The 23180-nt window shown below is 39.6% G+C and overlaps 1 protein-coding gene across 17 annotated transcripts in view; it reads right to left on the bottom strand.

Annotated features, from left to right (window-relative positions):
* RIMBP2 (RIMS binding protein 2) overlaps positions 1 to 23180 on the bottom strand; it is an 813871-nt gene that overhangs the window by 367015 nt on the left and 423676 nt on the right. For all 17 annotated transcript variants that reach the window (XR_012222753.1, XM_073557052.1, XM_073557055.1 and 14 more), the window contains exon 7: positions 3398 to 3487. Coding sequence is in view for 16 of the 17 variants with exons in the window: in XM_073557052.1 (XP_073413153.1) it covers positions 3398 to 3487 (90 nt within the window). In the remaining variant the exon portion in view is untranslated. The remainder of the gene's footprint in view (positions 1 to 3397; positions 3488 to 23180) is intronic.

Genomic DNA, 23180 nt, shown 5'->3' with positions numbered 1-23180 from the left:
TTACCCCCTTCCCAGACTATAAAAATCAGCTCGCAGCTCTCGGCTTTCCCTCAATTGGTTAATAAAAATTAGGGAGAACCCATGCCATTTTTTTTATTTTAGTTATTTAATTATGAGCTAAAAACATGAACAATAAGCTGCACTGCACTTATTATATATCTTAATGACATCTATCTATCTAGGACAAATACTGGAACAGCACACATATTAAGCAGGACCTCCCACACTTGGATTTCCTTTCTTGCTGTGCAATATAAAAGTAGAAAAATGAGGTAGCACTCCAGTATTTATCAAAGTACAAAAAGAGGACTTTAATAGCCCTTGTGGCTTGTCAACGTTTCGGCTACAGTGAGCCTTTCTCGGCTTGATAAATACTGGAGTGCTGCCTGTTTTTTCTACATCTATCTATCTATGAAAAAAAGGAGTGAAACAGAGTCTAAGCCAGTATAAAAAAATAGTAACGTTTATTTATTACAAAAATGACATAAAAATTTCATAAATTTGCAAGAAAACATATATAGAGAGTAGGTGTGTGCAGAAACAATTAGCAGAAGTAGATGAGCATCATAAGGTGACTTAAATACCCTAGATCGTAACATGGGCTCCCTGCTTCCACATTAAAGCATGATGGGCATATAGTAAAAGCTCCTGAAGAAGGAAATCCACACCAAAACGTGCGTTGGGGATCGGGCCGCCTGCTTCCACCTCTTAAACATGACGGGTAATGATTTATTTAGTCCTCTTATTCATTTGAAACGTCACTATATGACTATGTAGCCTCAGATTTAACTTATTTCCTAGGATAGGGTCTTTTCTTCACGGCTGCTTATGCTCTCTATGGGTCTGACCAACCACTGGTACTGCTTAGGACCAATATAACTTGGTGCACAGGTCTGTTGCGTTTTTCAATTCTGGTGGTCAGTACACAGGAGGAGCCTAGGCATCTTACTTTAATTACCCTATCCTTAGGATATATCGGCATTTTTTAATTCTTTTTTTTGCCCTAAAAAGATATTATCTTAAATCTGATGTCTAAGGGGTAAGGTTTCTCCTTGTGGAGAGTGACATACCAGCTCTGGCTTGTCAAGGTATTATCCTATCGATAGGACCTGTTGAAGCATATTGAGCGCGAAACGGCTGTTGTCCGTCTTCCAGCACATTGCTCCCGTACCTATGCCTTGTGTATGTGAAATAAAGTGATTTGATTCACATGAACGGTGAGTGCCATCCTATTTTTTCTTTCTCTTCACAATGAAATGTTTTATTACTTAGTAAACTAGATTGAAATGACAGAGAATTACAGTATGTAAAAGCTGATGTTAAAAATGCATTGCATAAGCATGTCATATGGATGCTAAGTGAGAAAAATCAAAGTGTACTCACTACACGCATGACACTCATCCTGCTTTTCAGGAACAACATTGGACCGATTTTATAAAACGCAGATGAGTGTGAGCCCAAATGCTGCAGAAATGGTGGAGAAAATCTGCATCATCAAAAGCTCATTGTGGGAACGTAGCCCAAGTTTTTTTTCTTCCAGATAAGCTTGTGACATCATATCACAACCATGTTTCTGGTAGGTAACTGTTGTGACGTCAAAACTGTTTATCTACTTCATGACTGGGTCATTTTCCCCCTTACAGACCAGGCACATTTTCAGGTTTTATCATACATGCACTTCAAATAAGTTTCTTTCGTGACACATAGGTCTTAATTTTGATGTCATTTTTATATTCCAGATTTTTTTTTTTTCTGTTTTGGTGATATTAGGGGAGAATGCAAAGAAAAATAGGGAATATGCGGAATACAGAGGACCAATAAAACATTTTAAATTGTGTTCCCCTTTTGGTAGAGATTATTTTTATATATGGGACTGTGAGTGTTCCATTTTTTATGCTTTTTTTTTTAAACTCTTTTCTTTTTGCTATTTTTATTTATTCATTTTTTCATTTGCTTTATACACTCTGTCCTCCCATGGGATCTTAAAAAAAACTTTGGTGGCATTTTAGCACATCAATACTTTATTTCTGCTAATTTCTGGAGCTGGTATATTATCTCCAACTACAGTGAAATTCTCCCAGCGCCACTGAGTACTCCATGTTTTCACTTTTTTTCTAAATCTTCCATATGGCTCCAGAGATATGGGCCTTTTTAGTTACTGCTAAATTATTATGGTACTTACCAATGGAGGATAGAAGACATGCCCCCTCCACACCCCTCAGAGAATTAATATACTTTCTTATGAACGCAACGTTACGTGTCACAGACCCTCTGCCAGGCAGGAGCATGTGGTGGGATACATCAGAAGATCATGGTGGTTTCAGTATGATGGCTTAGGCCGCTTTCACACTTTCGTTTTTGACCATCAGTCAAAATCCGCCAGTTTTTGAAAAAAACGGATCCAACATTTTTTTTGGGCGGATCCGTTTTTTCCCCATTGAGTTGCATTACCGGCGGATCTTGACAGATGGCCATCCGTTGGATCCGTTTTTTTGCGGATCCGCCAAAATGTTAGCGTCCGCCGGCATGCCTGGACGGACCCTGCAACGTTTTTTTTTGTAGTAGGATCCTCATTTTACAGTGCGCATGCCCGGAGAAAGGAGGTCAGCCGGGAATTTAACCCTGAAATCCTTTCTGGCGGTGGAAAAAATCTCTCTCTCTCATCCCCCGGACTGCGGTTCCTTTAAAATTCTTCAGCCAACAGATCCGTCAAAAAACCGGACGGCTGACATCCGTTCACTTCAGTTAACAACGGATCCACTTTCCGCCATTTTGGCGGATTTTAACTGATGAGGAAAAACTGAAGTGTGAAACAGGCCTTAGTTGGGAATTTCACTTTAAGTCAGACCATGTAGAATTTTAGCCAGAGGGCTGGAGCAGTGCGCAACCCTCCAGTTCACTGATAGCCGAATACAACAGGGCCTCGTTTTCGAGATAGATGGAGGTCCTATACATTTATGGCCTATTCTGTGCATATGCTTTAAATTTACAAGATAGAAATCACTCTAACTGTTATTATTTCTACTAGAAAAAGAAAATATTTTTCTTTTAATTCTCTACATTCTTTTTATTCCTCTTAATTTGTACAAGTATCAAGTACATTATTAGTAATTAAAAGGGTATTCCAAACTCAGACATATATAAATATCTAATGTATGTGAGACCCTCCTATGGACTTCTGAATGGGTCTCCATCTTGTGTTGCTGTGAATGGAGAACAAGCATGTTTGGCCATTCAATAAAAACGAATGGAGAGAGCCGCATATGTACTGAATCCCCCTCTTTATTAATGATGATGCCATGTGGGTCCTAGAAATGAGTCCCGCACTCATCAGACAACTACATCATATTCTGTGAATAAATATCAGTTGTGTATAATTAATAAAGAATAACGCTACCTTGTCGTACTGCAAGGCCCTGTGGGATAAGCTGGCATACTGAAGACTTAGGCGTCCCTTGTCTTGAACTGCATCTTTTAGTTCATTTTCCTAGATAAAAAATGACAAAAATGTAACTTAATGAAATGTGAATATACACTTATGTGAATTAAACATTGGCCGGCAGTATTACCTACTACAGCATATAAAGATCTTGTGAGTATGGAAAAATGACTTATAGTTTTATGGTATACCCACGTATAAATGAGTAGGACAAAGTAAAACATGTTTTGCAGAGAATAGTTTAAAAAAATCAGATACCAGAGATTATTTTATATGGGATCTCCATAACATTCACTGTTCTGGTCTTCAACGTTCCATAATGATGCCATAGAAACTCCCCAAACACTATCAAACAGCAGCTTTTATTAATTTACCATTTATTGCCATATTACCAACTTTTAGTAGTTTCTATTAACAGTATCATATAGTGACTTATAACACAAATGCCATAATATGCTAAATATTTCCAGTGCTATAGATCACCCCAATATTAATGCTATACAGTGACTATTAATGCACATATAAGGTGCAGATCATCTGAAAACTTTCCTGGAGCAGCTGAAGTTGACTATCACTTGCATCAATGGTCAATATCAACTTTCCAACTGTATAAAAAGAGAAATAAGGCTATAAATAAGGATTGAGGATGGGCGTTTCCCTTGGAGTTGGCTTGAGTTCCCGAATCTGGATGCCCGCATTAACCACTCATTGTGAAGATGAGATGATGGAAGCTATGCCAGTATATATTCTATATGTTTTGTATATTTTAGATGAATTTTCCTGCTAAATGTTATTGGTCAGTGATATTTTTTAGTGATTCAAACATTCTCTTTCAATAAAAATAATGGCAACAAGCAGTTGACTTTGTACATTCTGGTTACTGTATTTTGTTTTTCAAAGGAGACTCATGATTTTACTATCAGCATGAGTTGCCAACCCTGGATAGATTGTGTGCCAGTCTAGATGATTAAGTCACTGCTTTCTCTAACGCTGCTGAGTGGACATCTGCCCAATTCCATTTGTGCTCAACCTATCAATTTACTACATGCCGAGCTGCAAATTGCTCCATAAGAGCTCCGTGTTCTCTGACCTCTTACTAATATTGAAATTGAGACTGTACTGTCATTGGAAGCATTCGGTGACTCAATATTAATTAAAAATGCTGAGTGATTAGGAAATATCTCAATGAGCAATAATCAGAAAGGTTGGACATTCTGTTCAAAAGATCCACAAAGAAACTTTTGTTAAAACTGATTTGCAATTAAATTGACAAAGTCTTGTAGATTATATAAAAAGTACTAGAAAAAAATAAGTATTTGCATTGGCTCTTTTGTCTAAAGCTTTTTCTGGAGTGTAGATATCCCTAAAGTATTTGCCAAAAGTTACCCTTTTTTTAGGGATCTTCCCCTTATAATGTCTGATTTAGATAATTATTTTATTTCCCATAATATATTAGTTCAGGAGCATATTTTACTATGACATAATTATAATATACAGTTAATTATAATTACAGACTGTACACATATGTTATCCGAGTGTTTGTGGTTGTCATGGACCCATAGACCACATCTGAGATTTTATTGCAGACACACGGGCAACAAACATACATGGACATGTAAATAGCATCATAGATGTTTAGGAGTACGTGTTCTATCCTAAAAACATGGTGAGAGCATTTACACGTGTCACAGATGGCTCATTGGGTTCCTAGTAAATGTTTGACTTTTCTGAAAATTCCAAGCTATCATAGAGCAGTAATTCCTTTCACACTGAACACATGCACCTCATCGCGCAAACAAAATACACTCTTCTCATAATTTCTTCTATTTTACCATAGCATCAGGCCAAATTCATCAAAATACCTGCTATCAGAGACAATCATCAAGAATCGAGAAAACACATTTAATTGCACAGACTTTTTGAGTGAAGTGTCCACCAGTTGCCAGCAGATACAAATGGACTGAATGTCAACCCACCATTTTCGCGCAAAGCTCTCTGCCAAGGAACTCCTTACCGGGCTCGAAGAAATCTCATTGGGCAACAAAACCCTGGTTGGAGAACATATATTTAAAACATACCAAAATAAAACAGGCACATTAGGAAGCTTTAACCCATTAGTGACACAGGCAATTTGGTACTTAATGACCAAGCCAATTTTTACAATTCTAACCACTGTCACTTTATGAGGTTATAGCTCAGGAATGCTTCTACGGATCCCACTGATTCTGACAATATATTTTGTGACATATTGTACTTCATGATAGCAGTAAAATTTATTCGATATAACTTGCGTTTATTTATAAAACACAGAAATTTGGCAAAAATTTTGAAAACTTTGCATTTTTCAAACTTTTTATTTTTGTACCATTAAATCAGAGAGTGGTGTCACACAAAATAGTTAATAAATAACATTTCCCAAGTTTACTTTACATCACGACAATTTTGGAAACATTTTTTTTTTGCTGGGACGTTATAAGAGTTCAAAGTTGACCAGCGAATTCTTATTTTTCCAACAAAATTTACAAAACAATTTTTTTTTAGGGACCACCTCACATTTGAAGTAAGTTTGGGGGGTCAATAAAACATAAAATACTCAAAAGTGACATCATTCTAAAAACTGCACCCATCAAGGTTTGCAAAACCACATTCACGAAGTTTATTAACCCTTCAGATGCTTCTCAAGAACTAAAGCAATGTGGAAGGAAAAAATGAACATTTTACTTTTTTCACAAAAAATTTACTTTGGAACCATTTTTTTTATTTTCACAAGGGTGTCAGGAGAAAATGGACCACAAGATTTGTTGTGCAATTTCTCCTGAGTACGCCGATACCCCATATGGGGCAAAAACACTTTTTGGGTCCATGGCAGGGCTCAGAAATGAGGGAGCAAAGTTTGACTTTTTGAATGCAAAATTGGATGGAATCAATGGTAGCGCCATCTAACCCTAACTTTAGCCCCAACCCTAACCCTAACTTTATCCCAACTCACTTTAGCCCAACTCTAACTCTAATGGGAAAATTAAAATAAATAGTTTAATTTATTTTAATATTAATACCTAACTAAAGGGGTGATAAAGGGGGATTGATTTACTATTTTTTTTATTTTGATCACTGTGATAGGGTCTATCACAGTAATCAAAATGAACCAATAGGAAAAATTTCCTATTGTTGCTGGGTGCAGGCCATCACATCTCGGCGGGCACACTGAGCGTGCACCCGCCATTTTCTCCCGGGGGACTTCACAGGGGGTTGCAGAGACAATGGAGGTACCAGGGGGATCCTATTTCTCTCTCCTCTGATGTGCAATCACATCAGAGGAAGGAGAAATTAAATGGAAAATTGGACTTTTTTTTACGGTCGCCGTTATACTGTTAATAACAGCGATCGCAACACTGGGGTTGGTAAAAACCAACCCGAATCATGTTCTCTGGGGTCTCGTCTACCTCCAGTAGCTGAGACCCTGGAGAAATTCCGACTCTGGGGGGGCGCTATACCCTTATTCCTCAGCGCCGTTAAAAAAACAGCGCTGTGGTTTAAGTATCCTTAACTGCCGCAGTTAAAAGGCATATCGGCGGTTGTTAACGGAAACATTTTTGTGGATGACCATTTTAGTTTTTTTTTCATCAATTGGGAATGTACACCACTGAAAAGCACATTGTCACAGGCAGCATCTATCAGTCCTCATATATGTTCTTGTAGTAAACAATAATTAAAGCACATAGACACAGTATATAAAAGAGGAGCGAGACACAGATTAGAATGGGAGGAGACACAGATAAGATATTAGAACAAACTTGACAGTGAGGGAGATCAATCACTGGAACAGGCTGCCATGACAGGTGGCGAGTTCTCCTTCAATGGATGTCTTCAAACAGAGGCTGGTTGATTTAGTGAATCCAGCACTGAGCAGGGGGTTGGACCAGATGACCCAGGAGGTCCCTTCCAACTTACATTCTATTAGACACAACTGTCTGCTAGTTGATCCTTAAACATTCATTAACATTTAGAACAGTAGATGATGTACAAAGACCCTTTGATTTGATGAATCTAACTGCTTTATTCTTCATCTTAGGATCTACACTAAATCCAGCTTTCTATTCCACCCAGCAGCAGGGGGGTAATGATACATATACGGTAATATATTTTTGGACCTAAATGGTTTAGCAGGAAAGAAACTCAACTGAGATGTAATTCAGCTCTGACAATTGTCTGAAATACAATGACAGAGCGAAAGCTTGGTGTCCTCGGCCTTCAGTACATTATTTATCATTTCATTTCTTGAGCCGGTGACAGAGGGACTTGGCAAGGCTGATCACCCTGGCATTGAAAACAGCAGCACCAGCCAGTCTATTGCTGTTTCCATTTTACAGTTTGTGTTTGTTACTTACCATTCTGTCCCTAAGTCAAACATTAGTAAAGTTGAGCACGTCTCTGGTGTCTTCAGTGACAGTTTTTGACATTATAATGTCCTTTCAGGAATATTAATAATTAAACGCTATTCTGTGGCTCACTTTGTTAAGCAGGTTGCAACCTCAATGTGGGTGAGATAAAATGTCATAGATGTGAAGCTACTGAGAAAAAAACAGCAATAGGAATAGACAGCCATGAATGAGACGTAAACCTCATAGATATAAATATATATCCCCTACACGTGTCTGGAACATACATTAGTGTCCAGTAGTATCTGGACAGTGGAAGATTTTCCATAATGTCTTCTGTACACCACACAATGGATAGAAATCAAAGTGAATGATGTTTCACAATAGAGATAATGATTAAAACTTATAGAAATTCAGCTCCATAGCTTCTTAACCTCATCCGGCTGTGGACAATTTTTATTTTTACACTTTTGCTTTCATCTCCCCTTCTTCCAAGCCAGAACTTTTTTCTATCTGTACATTTTATATACTCGTATGAGGGCTTGTGTTTTACTTGATGAGTTGTAGTTTTGAATGACACTTTTCACCTTTCACGTATTTAAAAATGAAGAAAAATATTCTAAGTTAGGTAAAATGGTGAAAAAATGAAAATCCCATTACAATACCCATTGTTTTTTAGGTTTCATTTTTACAACATTCATAGCGAAGCAAAAATAACCTCTAAACATTATGTTCCATATCAGTGCAATTACGAAGATACCAAACTTGTATAGTTTTTTTAATCATATTAGTGACTTAAAAAATTCAGGACTTTGGAAAAAAAATTTGGCTTGTGTCGCCATTTTCCGAGACCCATAAGATTTTTATTTTCATTGATGGAACTGTACAAGGTCTTATTTTCTAAATGCTGAGCTGTAGATTTTAAAGGTAAGGTATTGAACTACATACGTTTTGATTGCTTTTATTGTAATTTTTGTGAGGGGTGCAATAACCAAAAACACATGAATTTTGTTGTTTTGATTTTTTTTTCTTTTCAATGCTTACTTAATGGATTAAATAAATATATATTTTCATATAGCGGATTGTTATAGTTGCTGTAAGGTTATAGTCACACGTTGTGTTTTTACTGCAGTTTTTTTTATTGCATTTTTTACAATACCAGCAAAAGGTATGAGATTTCAGAAATCTCATGCACACACCTTGTTTGTTTTCTTGACTGGATTGGAATGGATTGGAACTCAATAACTGACCAATGTGTGAGAGTAAAGAATTCCTGACCAATGTGGAAAATTGAACAATACACGACCCACTCAAGGGCAGACCAATGTGTGAAAGTAAACAGTGCCCACCCTACAAAATGCTCTGCCAATGTCTTAGGTAAACTATTCCCAATCAATTCAAACCTCTCCGCTATTATTACATTTGTAATTACCGGTTTGTATTTTTTCATGCACTCATACATTTTTTGCTGAGAATAGTCACTATTTTTTCAGACATAAAAATCTTTTTCCACTAAAAAATTTGATCAATTTGCCCTTTTTTTGCCAAAATATTTTATGGTTTCACATATGTCTTGCATTGGTGCCCTAACACAGCATTTTTCATGCTTGTATGGTGGAAGCAAAGCTAAACGTTGGGATCCTGCAAAACACATAAAAAAAGCAGCCAGAAAAGAAGCAAACCCCTTTTGTCTGCAGCTTCTTTTAGTGCCAAGATATCAGGTTTTGGCTGCAGAAAAAAGCAGCAAAAAAGCAACGAGTGAACATAGCCTAATATCAAATATGCTATTTTTCCCTTTTTTTTTAATTTTCATTGTTTGCTTGTACCGTATAAAGCAAATTTTACGACTGCAATATATAGTAAAAATGACCGTCTTCTATGAAGATGGGCCTGTGTTTTATAGGAGTACTAAGAGATCAGTGACACTAACATCATTAGGTCTTCTGCTGCCACTGCAACCCATTGAAACGTTGCAATCATGTCATGGGGGGTACAGTGACTGTTCGAACTAATGTGCCACTGGGATGATGTACCCTAAATGCTTCTGTCTTTGATTGACAGTTCCAACCACTTCTGTTAGAGGCAGGTATTGACTGTATAAGGCTGGTTTCACATTAGCGTTCTAGTGCGCAGCGTTTGCGGCGCATCCATGCGCATGCGTCATGCACCCCTATCTTTAACATGGGGGACGCATGGTCTTGCGTTTGCACACGTACGTATGCGTTTTAGTGCGCATGCGTTTTACTGCGCATGCGTTTTTTAGTCGTGTGCGCCTTTGCACTCCAGACGCAACATGTTGCATTTTTGGGTGTGCCAAAATTTGTAAAAAAAACGCATGCGCACGCTTGCGCACAAAATGCGACAAAAAACGCATTACAGTCTATGGGAATGCAGGCGTCCGCATGGCAGTGCGCACGCCTGCGTTTGGTTAACATGCGTTTTTGTCGTAAAAATGCGCAGACACTGGGTTTAATACATAAAGAACGAATGTGCCTAAAAAACGCAAACGCATGCAAAAACGCATGATGCGTTTTTTTCATGCGTTACTATTGCGCACGATGCGCTGCGCACAAAAGCGCTAATGTGAAACCACCCTTACACAGGCGCCATCCACCCTGTGTGGAATAGGCTCATCTCCTGAGCCAGCTCCATACAACTGCATCCCCTACATGATATAATAGTATATCATGCAGTGGGAAGGAGTTAAATTAACCGGTTCCCGACCAGTGACACAGCGTATGCGTCATGAAAGTCGGTGCTAATCCGACCTATGACGCATACCCTGTGTCATGAATTCAAAGCCCCCCTGCGGGTCGGGTGACCAGGGTCAATGAAAGGTCACCTGACCCGCAGATACAGGGGGCTTTGTAATTCACCACAGGGGGCATGGCTTCGCCCACACGTGGCTACGATCGCTCTGATTGGCTGTTAAAAGTGAAACAGCCAATCAGAGCGATAGTAATATTTAATCAATGAAAATTGATGAAATACTACAATCCAGCCATGGCCGATGCTGCAGTAGCATCGGACATGGCTGGAGACACCGATTCGACCCCCCCACTGGCGATTGCCTCCCTGCAACTGAATGACAGCGGTGATCTGCCGCCGCTGTCATCATCTGCCCCCCCTCCCATTCCCTCCGCTCCCCGCCAGCTTCCGATAATCCCCTCACCCACTCTCACCGCCCCGGCACCTTCTAAGTCCACCCGTCGCTCCCGGTGTCCGGCGGGTCCGGTTCATGGGCGCCGCCATCTTAGAAAATGGCGGGCGCATGCGCAGTGCGCCCGCCCGAATCTGCCGGCTGCAGATTCCATTATTTCATTTTGATCACTCTCACAGTGATCAAAATGAAATAAAAAGTAAATGAACCCCCCGATTATCACCCCCATAGGTAGGCATAACTAATAAAATAAAGAAAATATTTTTATTTTTTTTTTCCAATCTGCCAGCTGCAGATTCCATTATTTCATTTTGATCACTCTCACAGTGATCAAAATGAAATAAAAAGTAAATGAACCCCCCGATTATCACCCCCATAGGTAGGCATAACTAATAAAATAAAGAAAATATTTTTATTTTTTTTTTCCATTAGGGTTAGGGTTAGGGTTGGAAAGAGGGTTAGGGTTGGGGTTAGTGTTGGAAAGAGGGATAGGGTTGGAAAGAGGGTTAGGGTTGGAAAGAGGGTTAGGGGTTGGAAAGAGGGTTAGGGGTTGGAAAGAGGGTTAGGGTTGGAAAGAGGGTTAGGGTTGGAAAGAGGGTTAGGGTTGGAATTAGGGTTAGGGTGGAATTAGGGTTAGGGTTGGAATTAGGGTTAGGGTTGGAATTAGGGTTAGAATTAGGGTTAAGGTTGGAATTAGGGTTAGGGTTAAAATTAGGGTTAGGCTTGTGGTTAGTGTTATGGTTAGTGTTGGGGTTAGGGGTTTGTTAGGGTTAGGGTTATGAATAGGGTTGGGATTGGGGTCAGGGATGTGTTGGGGTTAGGACTGTGGTTAGGGATGTGTTGGGGTTAGGGTTGAAGTTAGAATTGTGGGGTTTCCACTGTTTAGGCACATCAGGGGGTCTCCAAACGCGACATGGTGCAACCATTGATTCCAGCCAATTTTGCGTTCAAAAAGTCAAACGGTGATCCCTCCCTTCCAAGCCCCGACGTGTGCCCAAACAGTGGTTTACCCCCACATATGGGGTATCAGCGTACTCAGGAAAAATTGCACAACAACTTTTGGGGACTAATTTCTCCTATTACCCTTGGGAAAATAAAAAAATTGGGGGCTAAAAAATTATTTTTGTAGAAAAAAAATGTTTTTTTCATTTTCACGTCTCTGCATTATAAACTTCTGTGAAGCACTTGGGGGTTGAAAGTGCTCACCATACATCTACATAAGTTCCTTGGAAGGTCTAGTTTCCAAAATGGGGTCACTTGTGGGGGGTTTCCACTGTTTAGGCACATCAGGGGCTCTGCAAACGTAATGACGACCGCAGACTATTCCATCAAAGTCTGCATTTCAAAACGTCACTACTTCCATTCCGAGCCCTGATGTGTGCCCAAACAATGGTCCCTCCCCACATATTGGGTACCAGCGTACTCAGGACAAACTGGACAACAACTTTTGGGGTCCAATTTATCCTGTTACCATTGTGAAAATAAAATATTGCGAGCTAAAAAATCATTTCTTGAGGAAAAAAAAGATTTTTTTATTTTCACGGTTCTGCGTTATAAACTTCTGTGAAGCACTTGGGGGTTCAAAGTGCTGCTCACCACACATCTAGATAAATTCCTTGGGTGGTCTAGTTTCCAAAATGGGGTCACTTGTGGGGGGTTTCCACTGTTTAGGCACATCAGAGGCTCTGCAAACGTAACATGATGCCCGCAGACCATTCGATCAAGTCGGTATTTCAAAACGTCACTACTTCCCTTCCGAGCCCCGACGTGTGCCCAAACAGTGGTCCCTCCCCACATATGGGGTATCAGCGTACTCAGGACAAACTGGACAACAACTTTTGGGGTCCAATTTATCCTGTTACCCTTTTGAAAAAAAAAATTGCGTGCTAAAAATGATTTTTTTTGAGGGAAAAAATGATTTTTTATTTTCACGGCTCTGCGTTATAAACTTCTGTGAAGCACTTGGGGGTTCAAGGTGCTCACCACACATCTAGATAAGTTCCTTGGGGGGTCTAGTTTCCAAAATGGGGTCACTTGTGGGGGGTTTCTACTGTTTAGGCACACAGGGGCTCAGCAAATGTAACATGACGGCCGCAGACCATTCCATCAAAGTCAGCATTTCAAAATGTCATTACTTCCCTGCTGAGCCCCAACGTGTGCCCAAACAGTGGTTCCCCCCCACATATGGGGTACCAGCGTACTCAGGACAAACTGGACAACAACTTTTGGGGTCCAATTTATCCTAGTACCCTTGTGAAAATAAAAAATTGCCAACTAAAAAATTTTTTTTTAGGAAAAAAAAGATTTTTTATTTTTACTGCTCTGCATTATAAACTTCTGTGAATCACCTGGGGGTTCAAAGTGCTCACTATGCATCTAGATAAGTTCCTTAGGGGGTCTAGTTTCCAAAATGGGGTCACTTGTGGGTGAGCTCCAAAGTTTAGGCACACAGGGGCTCTCCAAACACGACATGGTGTCCGCTAACGATTGGAGCTAATTTTCATTTCAAAAAGTCAAATGGCGCTCATTCCCTTCTGCGCCCTGCCGTGCACCCAAACAGTGCCCCCCCCCACATATGGGGTACCAGTGTACTCAGGACAATCTGGACAACAACTTTTGTGGTCCAATTTCTCCTGTTACCCTTGTGAAAATAAAACATAGCGTGCTAAAAAATCATTTTTGAGGAAAAAAAATGATTTTTTATTTTCACTGCTCTATGTTATAAACTTTTGTGAAGCACTTGGGGGTTCAAAGTGCTCACTACACATCTAGATAAGTTCCTTAAGGGGTCTAGTTTCCCAAATGGTATCACTTGTGGGGGAGCTCCAATGTTTAGGCACACAGGGGCTCTCCAAACGCGACATGGTGTCCGATAACGATTGGAGCTAATTTTCCATTCAAAAAGTCAAATGGCGCTCCTTCCCTTCCGGGCCCTGCCGTGCACCCAAACAGCGGTTTATGACCACATATGAGGTATCGGTGTACTCAGGAGAAATTGCCCAACAAATTTTAGGATCCATTTTATCCTGTTGCCCATGTGAAAATGAAAAAACTGAGGCTAAAAGATAATTTTTGTGAAAAAAAAGTACTTTTATTTTTTTACGGATCAATTTGAGAAGCACCTGGGGGTTCAAAGTGATCACTATGCATCTAGATAAGTTCCTTGGGGGGTCTAGTTTCCAAAATGGGGTCACTTGTGGGGGAGCTCCAGTGTTTAGGCGCACAGGGGCTCTCCAAACACGACATGGCAAGCGCTAAATATTCCAGCATATTTTCCATTCAAAAAGTCAAATGGCGCTCCTTCCCTTCTGAGCCCTGCCATGCGCCCAAACAGTGGTTTATGACCACATATGAGGTATCGGTGTACTCAGGGGAAATTGCCCAACAAATTTTAGGATCCATTTTATCCTGTTGCCCATGTGAAAATGAAAAAATTGATGCTGAAAGAAAATTTGTGTTGGAAAAATTAAAATGTCCATTTTTTCCTTCACATTGCTTTAGCTGCTGTGAAACACCTGAAGGGTTAATAATCTTCTTGAATGTGGTTTTGAGTAGCTTGAGGGGTTCAGTTTTTAGAATGGTGTCACTTTCGGGTATTTTCTGTCATATAGACCCCTCAAAGTGACTTCAAATGTGAGGTGGTCCCTAAAAAAAATGGTTTTGCAAATTTTGTTGTAAAAATGAGAAATCACTGGTCAACTTTTAGCCCTTATAACTTCCTAACAAAAAAAATATTTTGCTTCCAAAATTGTGCTGATGTAAAGTAGACATGTGGGAAATGTTATTTAGTAACTATTTTGTGTCACATAACTCTCTAGTTTAACAGAATAAAAATTCAAAATTTGAAAATTGCAAAATTTTCAAAATTTTCACCAAATTTCTGATTTTTTCACAAATAAACGCAAAAATTATCGACCTAAATTTACCACTAACATGAAGCCCAATATGTCACGAAAAAACATTCTCAGAATCGCTAGGATGCGTTGAAGCGTTCCAGAGTTATTACCTCATAAAGGGACACTGGTCAGAATTGCAAAAAATGGCCAGGTCATTAAGGTCAAAATAGGCTGGGTCATGAAGGGGTTAATGCAATGGCATGTTCTATAATGGCTGATTCAGTCACAGGGCCTCAATCTGATTGATCATGCATTTCACTTATTGAAGACAAAAAGACCTACAAACAAGCAGAAACTGAAGACAGCCGAAGTAGCCTGGCGCAGCATTTCAAGGGAGGACACTCAGTACTTTCTGATGTCCATAGGTGCCAGACAAAGGGCAGTCATTGAAAGTAAAGTATTGGAATCCAAGTATTAAAAATAGCTTTGATATTTAAACTGATGGAAGTCTATCTGGTTTCTTATTACATGACGATGAACAGACTAAGTATAAAAATAGCTATAATTACTAAGTGTCAATACTTTTGTAAAAACCTTTAAATTAAAGCTGAAAATCTATTCTTCAATCACATTTTTATGATTATGCTTCATATCTATTGTACTGTGGAGCTAATTTAGGCAAAGTCTGTCACTGCACGAGTACTTCGGGATCCGATCGAATACGATCTTCCTGTCTTTCATGGTTAATGAATAAAAATCTAAATGTTAAGTGAAAACTGAACATTTTGTCAGGAAAGTAAAAGAGAGATGAATCAGCAGATGGAGGGAAGATATCGTTGCATAGGTATAGAGTAGTATATATCACCATGGCTCACAGTGGCCCGTGCTGTCAGCCTTCATTACTTAAAGGGGTGCCACTGGTCCTGATGACCTATCACACATTACTGGCACCCATTATCCCACAGTGTTTGCCAGAAAACAAGGCCACATCTCGATTCCCTACGTATTAGGAAGTGATATGTGTACACAGTTCCTATGTATTATTAAGTCAGTATATATTACACCACAGGGGAGAGAGCAATGGAAGGTTTTACACAGGGCACCGTATAAAGCTTTCACCGCCTAATACTTTGTGTGTATGGGGATCTCATTGACATAACCCTGGATTCTCAAGCGACAGGGTTGTGATTTGTGTTTGAGGATGACATGACTTAGGAAATGCTGATCTGCATTTTATAATATGTCACTCCAAGGCAACTCAAAGATTTCTATAAGTTTTATATTTTTATTGTCAATTTAGCTTACCCCATTTATTTAGTACTTCATTTACTCCATCTAGTTAGTCATACATCTGGATTATAACAAAATCCTGCAGATTATATCTAGAGAAAACACAGTACCCATTGCACAGTGATTGACCTCTAGATGTCTATTTAGTAATTCGAAAAGTAGAACAGACATTTAAGAAAATCACTGGACCGGAAAGATTCACGCATCGTACTGTACAGTTCTCACATGTGTATATATATACAGTGTATATATACAGATAATCAAATAAATGAAGAAAAGGGAGGGTTGGCTGATCTATTCATTAAACAGTCAAGCTTTAGTGATTTTAAGCTGCTCATAAAAATACATAATACTCATACACACCACTGCTCAATAAGAACACTGGAAATGATAAATGAGAACAGTCAGCATTACATAAGTGGAGCCCTTCTACACATTCACAACCTACACAACATTCAAGTCATAGACTCCACCAACCATCCATATGGCAGCACCTTGATCACAATATCGTTACCTTATAATATTTAAGCTGCATCATCCGGCCAGGCTGAGGGAGAAGAGAACACACGGCTTGCAGTGTGCTAAAGCCTTGCTTGCTCTTAGAGCACAGGCGTAAAGGGCAGGATATGAAATTACTCAGTAGGAGGATGATTTGTGTAGATTAATGTAATGTGACAATACTGTCTGGGTAACAAAGTTCCACATTGCCTGGAGTAAGGCATCTGCTTGTGTAATATATTTTTCTCCATTTACCAAATATATCTGGAATGTTTCTGTAGCACCTTTCAACCTTCTAGAAGACGAACATATCAGTTTGACTTGATATAGTAATATATCTATATATCTATAGAAAGATAGACCATACAGTGGTGTGAAAAAGTGTTTGCCCACATCTTGATTTCCTATTCTTTTGCATGTTTGTCACACTTAAATGTTTCAGATCACCAAACAAATTTAAATATTAGACAAAGATAACACAAGTAATCCCAAAATGCAGTTTTTAAATGAAGGTCTTTATTATTAAAAGGAAAAAAAATCCACACCTACAGGGTCCTGTGTGAAAAGTGATTGCCCCCTAAACCTTATAACTGGTTGGGTCCCCCTTATCAGCAACAACTGCAATCAAGCATGTTTTTGATAACTGGCAATGAGTCTTTTACAACACTTTGGAGGAATTTTGGCCAACTCATCTTTGCAGAACTGTTGCATTTCAACCACATTGGAGGGTTTCCCAGTATGGCCCGCCTTTTTAAGGTCATGCCACAGCATGTTAACTGGATTATGGTCAGGACTTTGACTAGGCCATTCCAAAGTCTGAATTTTGTTTTTCTTAAGCCATTCAGAGGTGGACTTGCTGGTGTGTTTTGGATCATTGTCCTGCTGGATAATCCAAGTGCTATTCACCTTGAAGTCATAAAGAGATGGCCAGACATTTTCTTCAGGATGAATTGGTAGACAGCAGAATGCACGATTCCATTTACCATAGTAAGTCTTCTGGTACTGAAGCAGCAAAAAAGTCTTAGACCGTCACACTGCCACAACCATATTTTAATGTTGCTACGATGCTCCTTTTCTGAAATGCTGTTACTTCCACACCAGATGTACTGGGACATACACCTTCCAATAAGTTCAACTTTTATTTTGTCAGTCCACGGAGTGTTCTCCCAAAAGTCTTGGGGATCATCAAGATGTTTTCTAGCAAAACTGAGATGAGCCTTTATGTTCTTCTCACTTAGCAGTGGTTTTCATCTTGGAACTCTGCCATGCAGGCCATTTTTGCACAGTTTCTTTCTTAGGCTACTTTCACACATCAGTTTTTTGCCGTCAGGCAGGATCCGGCTATTTTTAGAAAAAACGGATCCGGCATAAATTTTGAAGAACTGTAGAAACGGATCCGTTTTTTTGCTGGATCCGTCTAGCAGGTTATATCTGTTCCTGGGGGCTGGCCAATTGGATCTGAGCATGCGCAGACTTAAAAAAACGGATCCGGTGGCTGGATCCGTCTTTTTCTGGATCCGGCGCATTCCGGCGCCCATAGACTTTCATTGTAGCAAAAAGCTGGAAGCGCCGGATCCGGTGCTTCCGGCTTTTTCGCCGGAGACAAAAAACGTTACAGTAGCAGTTTTTTCCAGACACCGGAATGAGACAAGTTGCCGGATCCGGCAAAAAACGGATGAAACGCAATGCCATCCGGCACGATCCGGCGCTAATGCAAGTCAATGGGGAAAAACTGGATCCGGCATTGCATTTTGCCGGATCCGGTTTTACAAAAAAAAGCCGGATCGCGCCTGAAGGCAAAAAACTGATGTGTGAAAGAGGCCTTATGGTGTTGTCATGAACAATGACAACTGAAGCAAGTGAGGCCTGCAGTTCTTTGGATGTTGTTGTGGTGTCTTTTGTGACCTCTTGGATATGTCGTCACTGCTCTCTTAGGGTAATTTTCATTGGCTGGCCACTCCTGGAAAGGTTCACAACTGTTCCATGTTTTCACCATTTGTGGATAATGGTTCCCACTGTGGTTCACTGGAGTCCCAGAGCTTTAGAAATGGCTTTACAACCTTTTACTGACTGATAGATCTCAATTACTTTGTCATTTGTACCAGAATTTCTTTGGATCGCGGCATAATGTATAGCTTTTGAGGATCTTTTGGTCTACACTTTGTCAGGCAGGTCCTATTTAAGTGATTTATACATTGATAACAGGTGTGGCCATAATCAGGCTTGAGTGTGGCTAAGGGATTTGAAGTCAGCTTCCCAAAGATGTGATAAGCCACAGTTCAATAATATTTTAAGTGGGGGGGTTTCAATCACTTTTTCACACAGGGCACTCTTTTGAATTTCTTTTTCTCGTAACAATAAAGACCTTCATTTAAAAACTTCATTTTGCTTTTACTTGTATTATCTTTGTCTAATATGTAAATCTGGTTGGTGATCTGAAACATTTACGTGTGGCAAACACAACTGTATATATTTTACTTTCTTTTAATTAATTTGATTAGAGAAAAGCTGCTAATATCCCTCCATGTATTATCCTCTTTTTATTTAGATGGTATGTTAGTTAACATATTCAGATCCCTAGATTTTAATTGCACTTAACATTTATTTTTTCCCTAAAACATTTTAAAACCAATTTTTTTCTAGGATTATAAAGACTGAAACCTATGATCTGTGGCTGCCTTCAGTATATACCAATAAACCTAATATTTGGTAGGTTCTCTCCATGTCAACAAAACCGCTCTTACCCAGTAATTGAACAGAACACAAATTCTGAAGCGCCATGTGGTGCAAATAAAGGTATCAAAAAATGCAGGCGCTCACAAACTGGCTCCATGAGTTGGCAAGTTATGCCTTATTTATGGCCAACATCAATGTTCCTTTTATCTTTGCAGCTTCTTATGGTGAGCTATGGGGGGATCAGAGGACCTTCTCCTCACTTGCACCTGGCTATTACATGATCTTTCATGTCAGTGATTGCTCAGACCAGGACAACTTCTTTCCAGCATAATTACAGAGTGCTTAGGCCCGATGCACAACGTGTGTAACACAAACACAGCATTAGCTATATACCGTAAGTAAAAGATACAGAATGGAGGCACAAACAGCATCAAACTCCCAACCAAATCCCAAATTAAATTAGGACCCCTAAGTTCAGTCAGATTACCCGTTCCAGGCTCCGAAATTAACTGAGATCCCAGATCAGGAAAAATACACACAAATTCACAGTGAATAGCAGAAACCTGATGTTTAGACAGCGTGTGTCAAACGTCAGGTTATATGTTCACATGAAGGTAGAATTAAAAAAAAATCACAGCTGTTCTTAGACATTAGAGCAACGTCTGGCAGCCATAGGACAACTGTCCCAATAACATACTATGGGTACCCAAATAAGATGATATGCTTATCTCTTACAATTATTTGCAAAGATGAAAGCAGAATAAAGGGAAGGGGAAGTCATGAGATGGGCATAGGTTCTCCATGAATAATGCATCTGGAGCTGTTCTCCTAAGATCATTTTTGGCAGTGGACAAGGGGTAACATAGACATCCAAGCACCCCCATAAGCAGCAAGCACAACGCAGTGTGTTTTGATACCTTTCTATCCCAGCCTGCATCAGTGAGCCTTGTACGACCATGACTCTGTCACCACCAGTTCACAAGACTTAGCGTTTTGAAAATGCAGTTGTCTAGTCACAACCATTCAGCCCATGTCAGTCTGGCCGACATCCTTACATTTGCTCATTTTTTCTGCTTCCAATTCTTGACTGTTTACATTGCCTTATATATGCCACCCCATGAAAGATGTGATTGTAGTGAAAGTCATTGTTACCTACCTCACCTTTCAGTGGTTTTAGGGCTGATTGGTATATACATATTGGTATATAAATACACAAAGAGGTCCCATTTAAAGTAGCAATATTATGACACTAAATGTCCACTCCAAAATAACAAGGTAAATCTAACACAACATCCCTGGCGAGTGAACACCACGCCCCCGAAGAAGCAGGGCGAAACATGCACGTCGGGGCAGAGGGACAGGACTCCCATTCTATCCTTGTCATGCTGCCAGGATCCAGTTAATAGCATAATGACCCTTCTTTTACCTACTATGCCACTGTTCTCTATTGGTCTTAGGCACAAAAGGTTTTGCCCAAACACCTATGTGTATTGGAGCTCCTATTAGGAAACATGTTGAGTGCTTCTACTCCTCTGCAACATATGAGTGGTATATGCTATCATTTTGGGACACCAATTATGGTATTAGGATTTAATATTTTCTTTACATCTGGGTTATTGTCAAAATGATTGTATATGTGCTGTAATCTTTACACTATTTGTATACTATTTATTAAGGGTCTGTGATTGAATTGTTTTTTGGGCTACAGCATATAGCAAACAAGATTTATATTGGTATATAAGTATTGTATATTTCAAATGAGGATCTTTAATTCCCATTATATTACTGACATCAATGGGAAACATATGACTGAAATATATTGATGTAGTAGAGGAGAGTTTTTCAGGATCGCTATAGTTTACAACCTTGTCCTGTAAAGACCACAGGTAAATAAATCATTATAAACTACGCCAGCTCTCCTACATATTTATACCGCAACATGTTTTTAAGTGAACTTGTCATTCAATTCATGCTGTCCGCACCAAAGGCAGCATGAATCAGAGCCAGTCTGAAATGACGCCACATTACTGATAAAAAAGATACCTAGAAGAAAGTGCTGGCTAGGGACCATAGGGAGAGATGCGGTCCCTGGCTGGCTTCTCCCCACCCCTCTCCCTTGAGGTGGCTGGCATGTCTCTCACATGTGTGTACATAGGAAGTGGGGCGAATCTGGATAGTGACCGCACCAGACTAATGTCATCTCTCGCTATTGTCCCCGACAAGCTATTTAACTGCTCATATCAGAATAAAACATACCTTTCTGAAATTGCGCTGCTAGTCTTGAGACATGCTGACTATGGTACTGAGTTTTTATGAGGTTTTCATGAAGCATTTTGACGGTGAAAATGTCACACACTTTACAAAGTTTATTATATCTCTGGCGGTATGAATTAATAGGGTGAGAAGATGTATGATCCTTACCTAAATCTGCCCTTTGCCTTGAACTTTCTGTTGCACATGAGAAATGCCAGAGACATTTCAGCACTAATTTATAGTGAACAGCTCCCTCGTTATCAGACTCGCACGGATATTTGTTTCTGTGTCACAGGAAATTATCTCCAGCTAGACATTTACGCAACCAAGATCTGGAATAAAACGCAGCATTCTTCTCGGCATCACAATTACCATCCACATTGTCGATGGAAGTTTTATTACGTCCAGTGCGGAACCTTTTGTGCAGACATTACATTCTGCATCGAGGGGAATCCGGCGTTGAATTCCGACATTGCCAAGCAGCTCCCACCTTAGCAATTTTACATTTCAGGCTCCACATTCTGGAGGCCTTCCCTGTCACTTGTCAGCTCAGCGGCCATGTAGTAGTACAATATTGAACTAGTCATAAAAACAGTCATAAATAATTATCCAAACGTCGTCAAATAAGAGAGACCCTCACACATGCTTCACCGCCAGCATGTAGAATATTTTACTTGTTGGTAGGAAACTAGGTCAGCCGATGCTCTGAGAGAATTTTTTTATTAGGCTGGGAAGAACCATGTAAAATACCCAGAGAGACGATATCTGCTCAAATCCTTATGACAGCAAGGTTTTAATTAGCAACGTCTGAATTTTAACTACACCCTTCCTACTATTAGGATAGACGCACTGTAATATTTTAATAAATAAAAACCAGAAAAATGTAACGGGCGTCCGTCAGTCAAGGGTTAATCAGACTGAAGCAACTGCAATGCAAAAGAAATGACTTGTAATGCTCCTGTGCCATCATCTGGGTAAGTGGCACAGTGCTGCTTACTTGCCTGGCAGCTTAAGAGTTTAACTCCGAGGTTCTCCTGGAAAAGTCTGCTGTTCCCTGATTATAAAACTGCATAAGATTAGCAGCACTGTACAAATGCTACCTAACAGTTATGGCCTCAAATTTATATGTTAATCTCCATATGGTGTTGTCACCAAAATGTCTTTATATTCTGCTCTCATCTATTCACTGTAACAAGTATTCTCTCCACAAACTTACTCTAAATTAATGGTGAAAACAAAACAAATGTTATTGAGGACCAGGATCCTACTAATATTAGTTAGGCACAGAAATCACCCTATCAAATCACCATGTCAGAGACCAGTTACCCTACTATAACAGCATCACCCATATAGCGGAAACGCCAACTAATATACCAATAATGCTGACAGAGCAGCAATCATATCACTCCCACCATCAACCGAGACATAGGCTAGGCACCCTAACTCACACCAGTGCCAAGTCACGTAGACAAAAAGCTGACACTTTAACATGCAAACATCATGCAGACACAGACAAGACACCCTAACACAGAAAAATACAATACCTTCAAGACAAAGAGCTGACACTAACATGCAGACATCACGCAGCTAGAGATAAGACAACCTAACACACAATAGAATATCTTCAAGACGAAGAGCTGACAATAACA

Source organism: Dendrobates tinctorius, unplaced genomic scaffold (assembly GCF_039654945.1).
Source record: "Dendrobates tinctorius isolate UK_male_01 unplaced genomic scaffold, ASM3965494v1 ptg000243l, whole genome shotgun sequence".
Classification (NCBI taxonomy): domain Eukaryota; kingdom Metazoa; phylum Chordata; class Amphibia; order Anura; family Dendrobatidae; genus Dendrobates; species Dendrobates tinctorius.
This window is presented reverse-complemented; position numbering and strand designations above follow the sequence as displayed.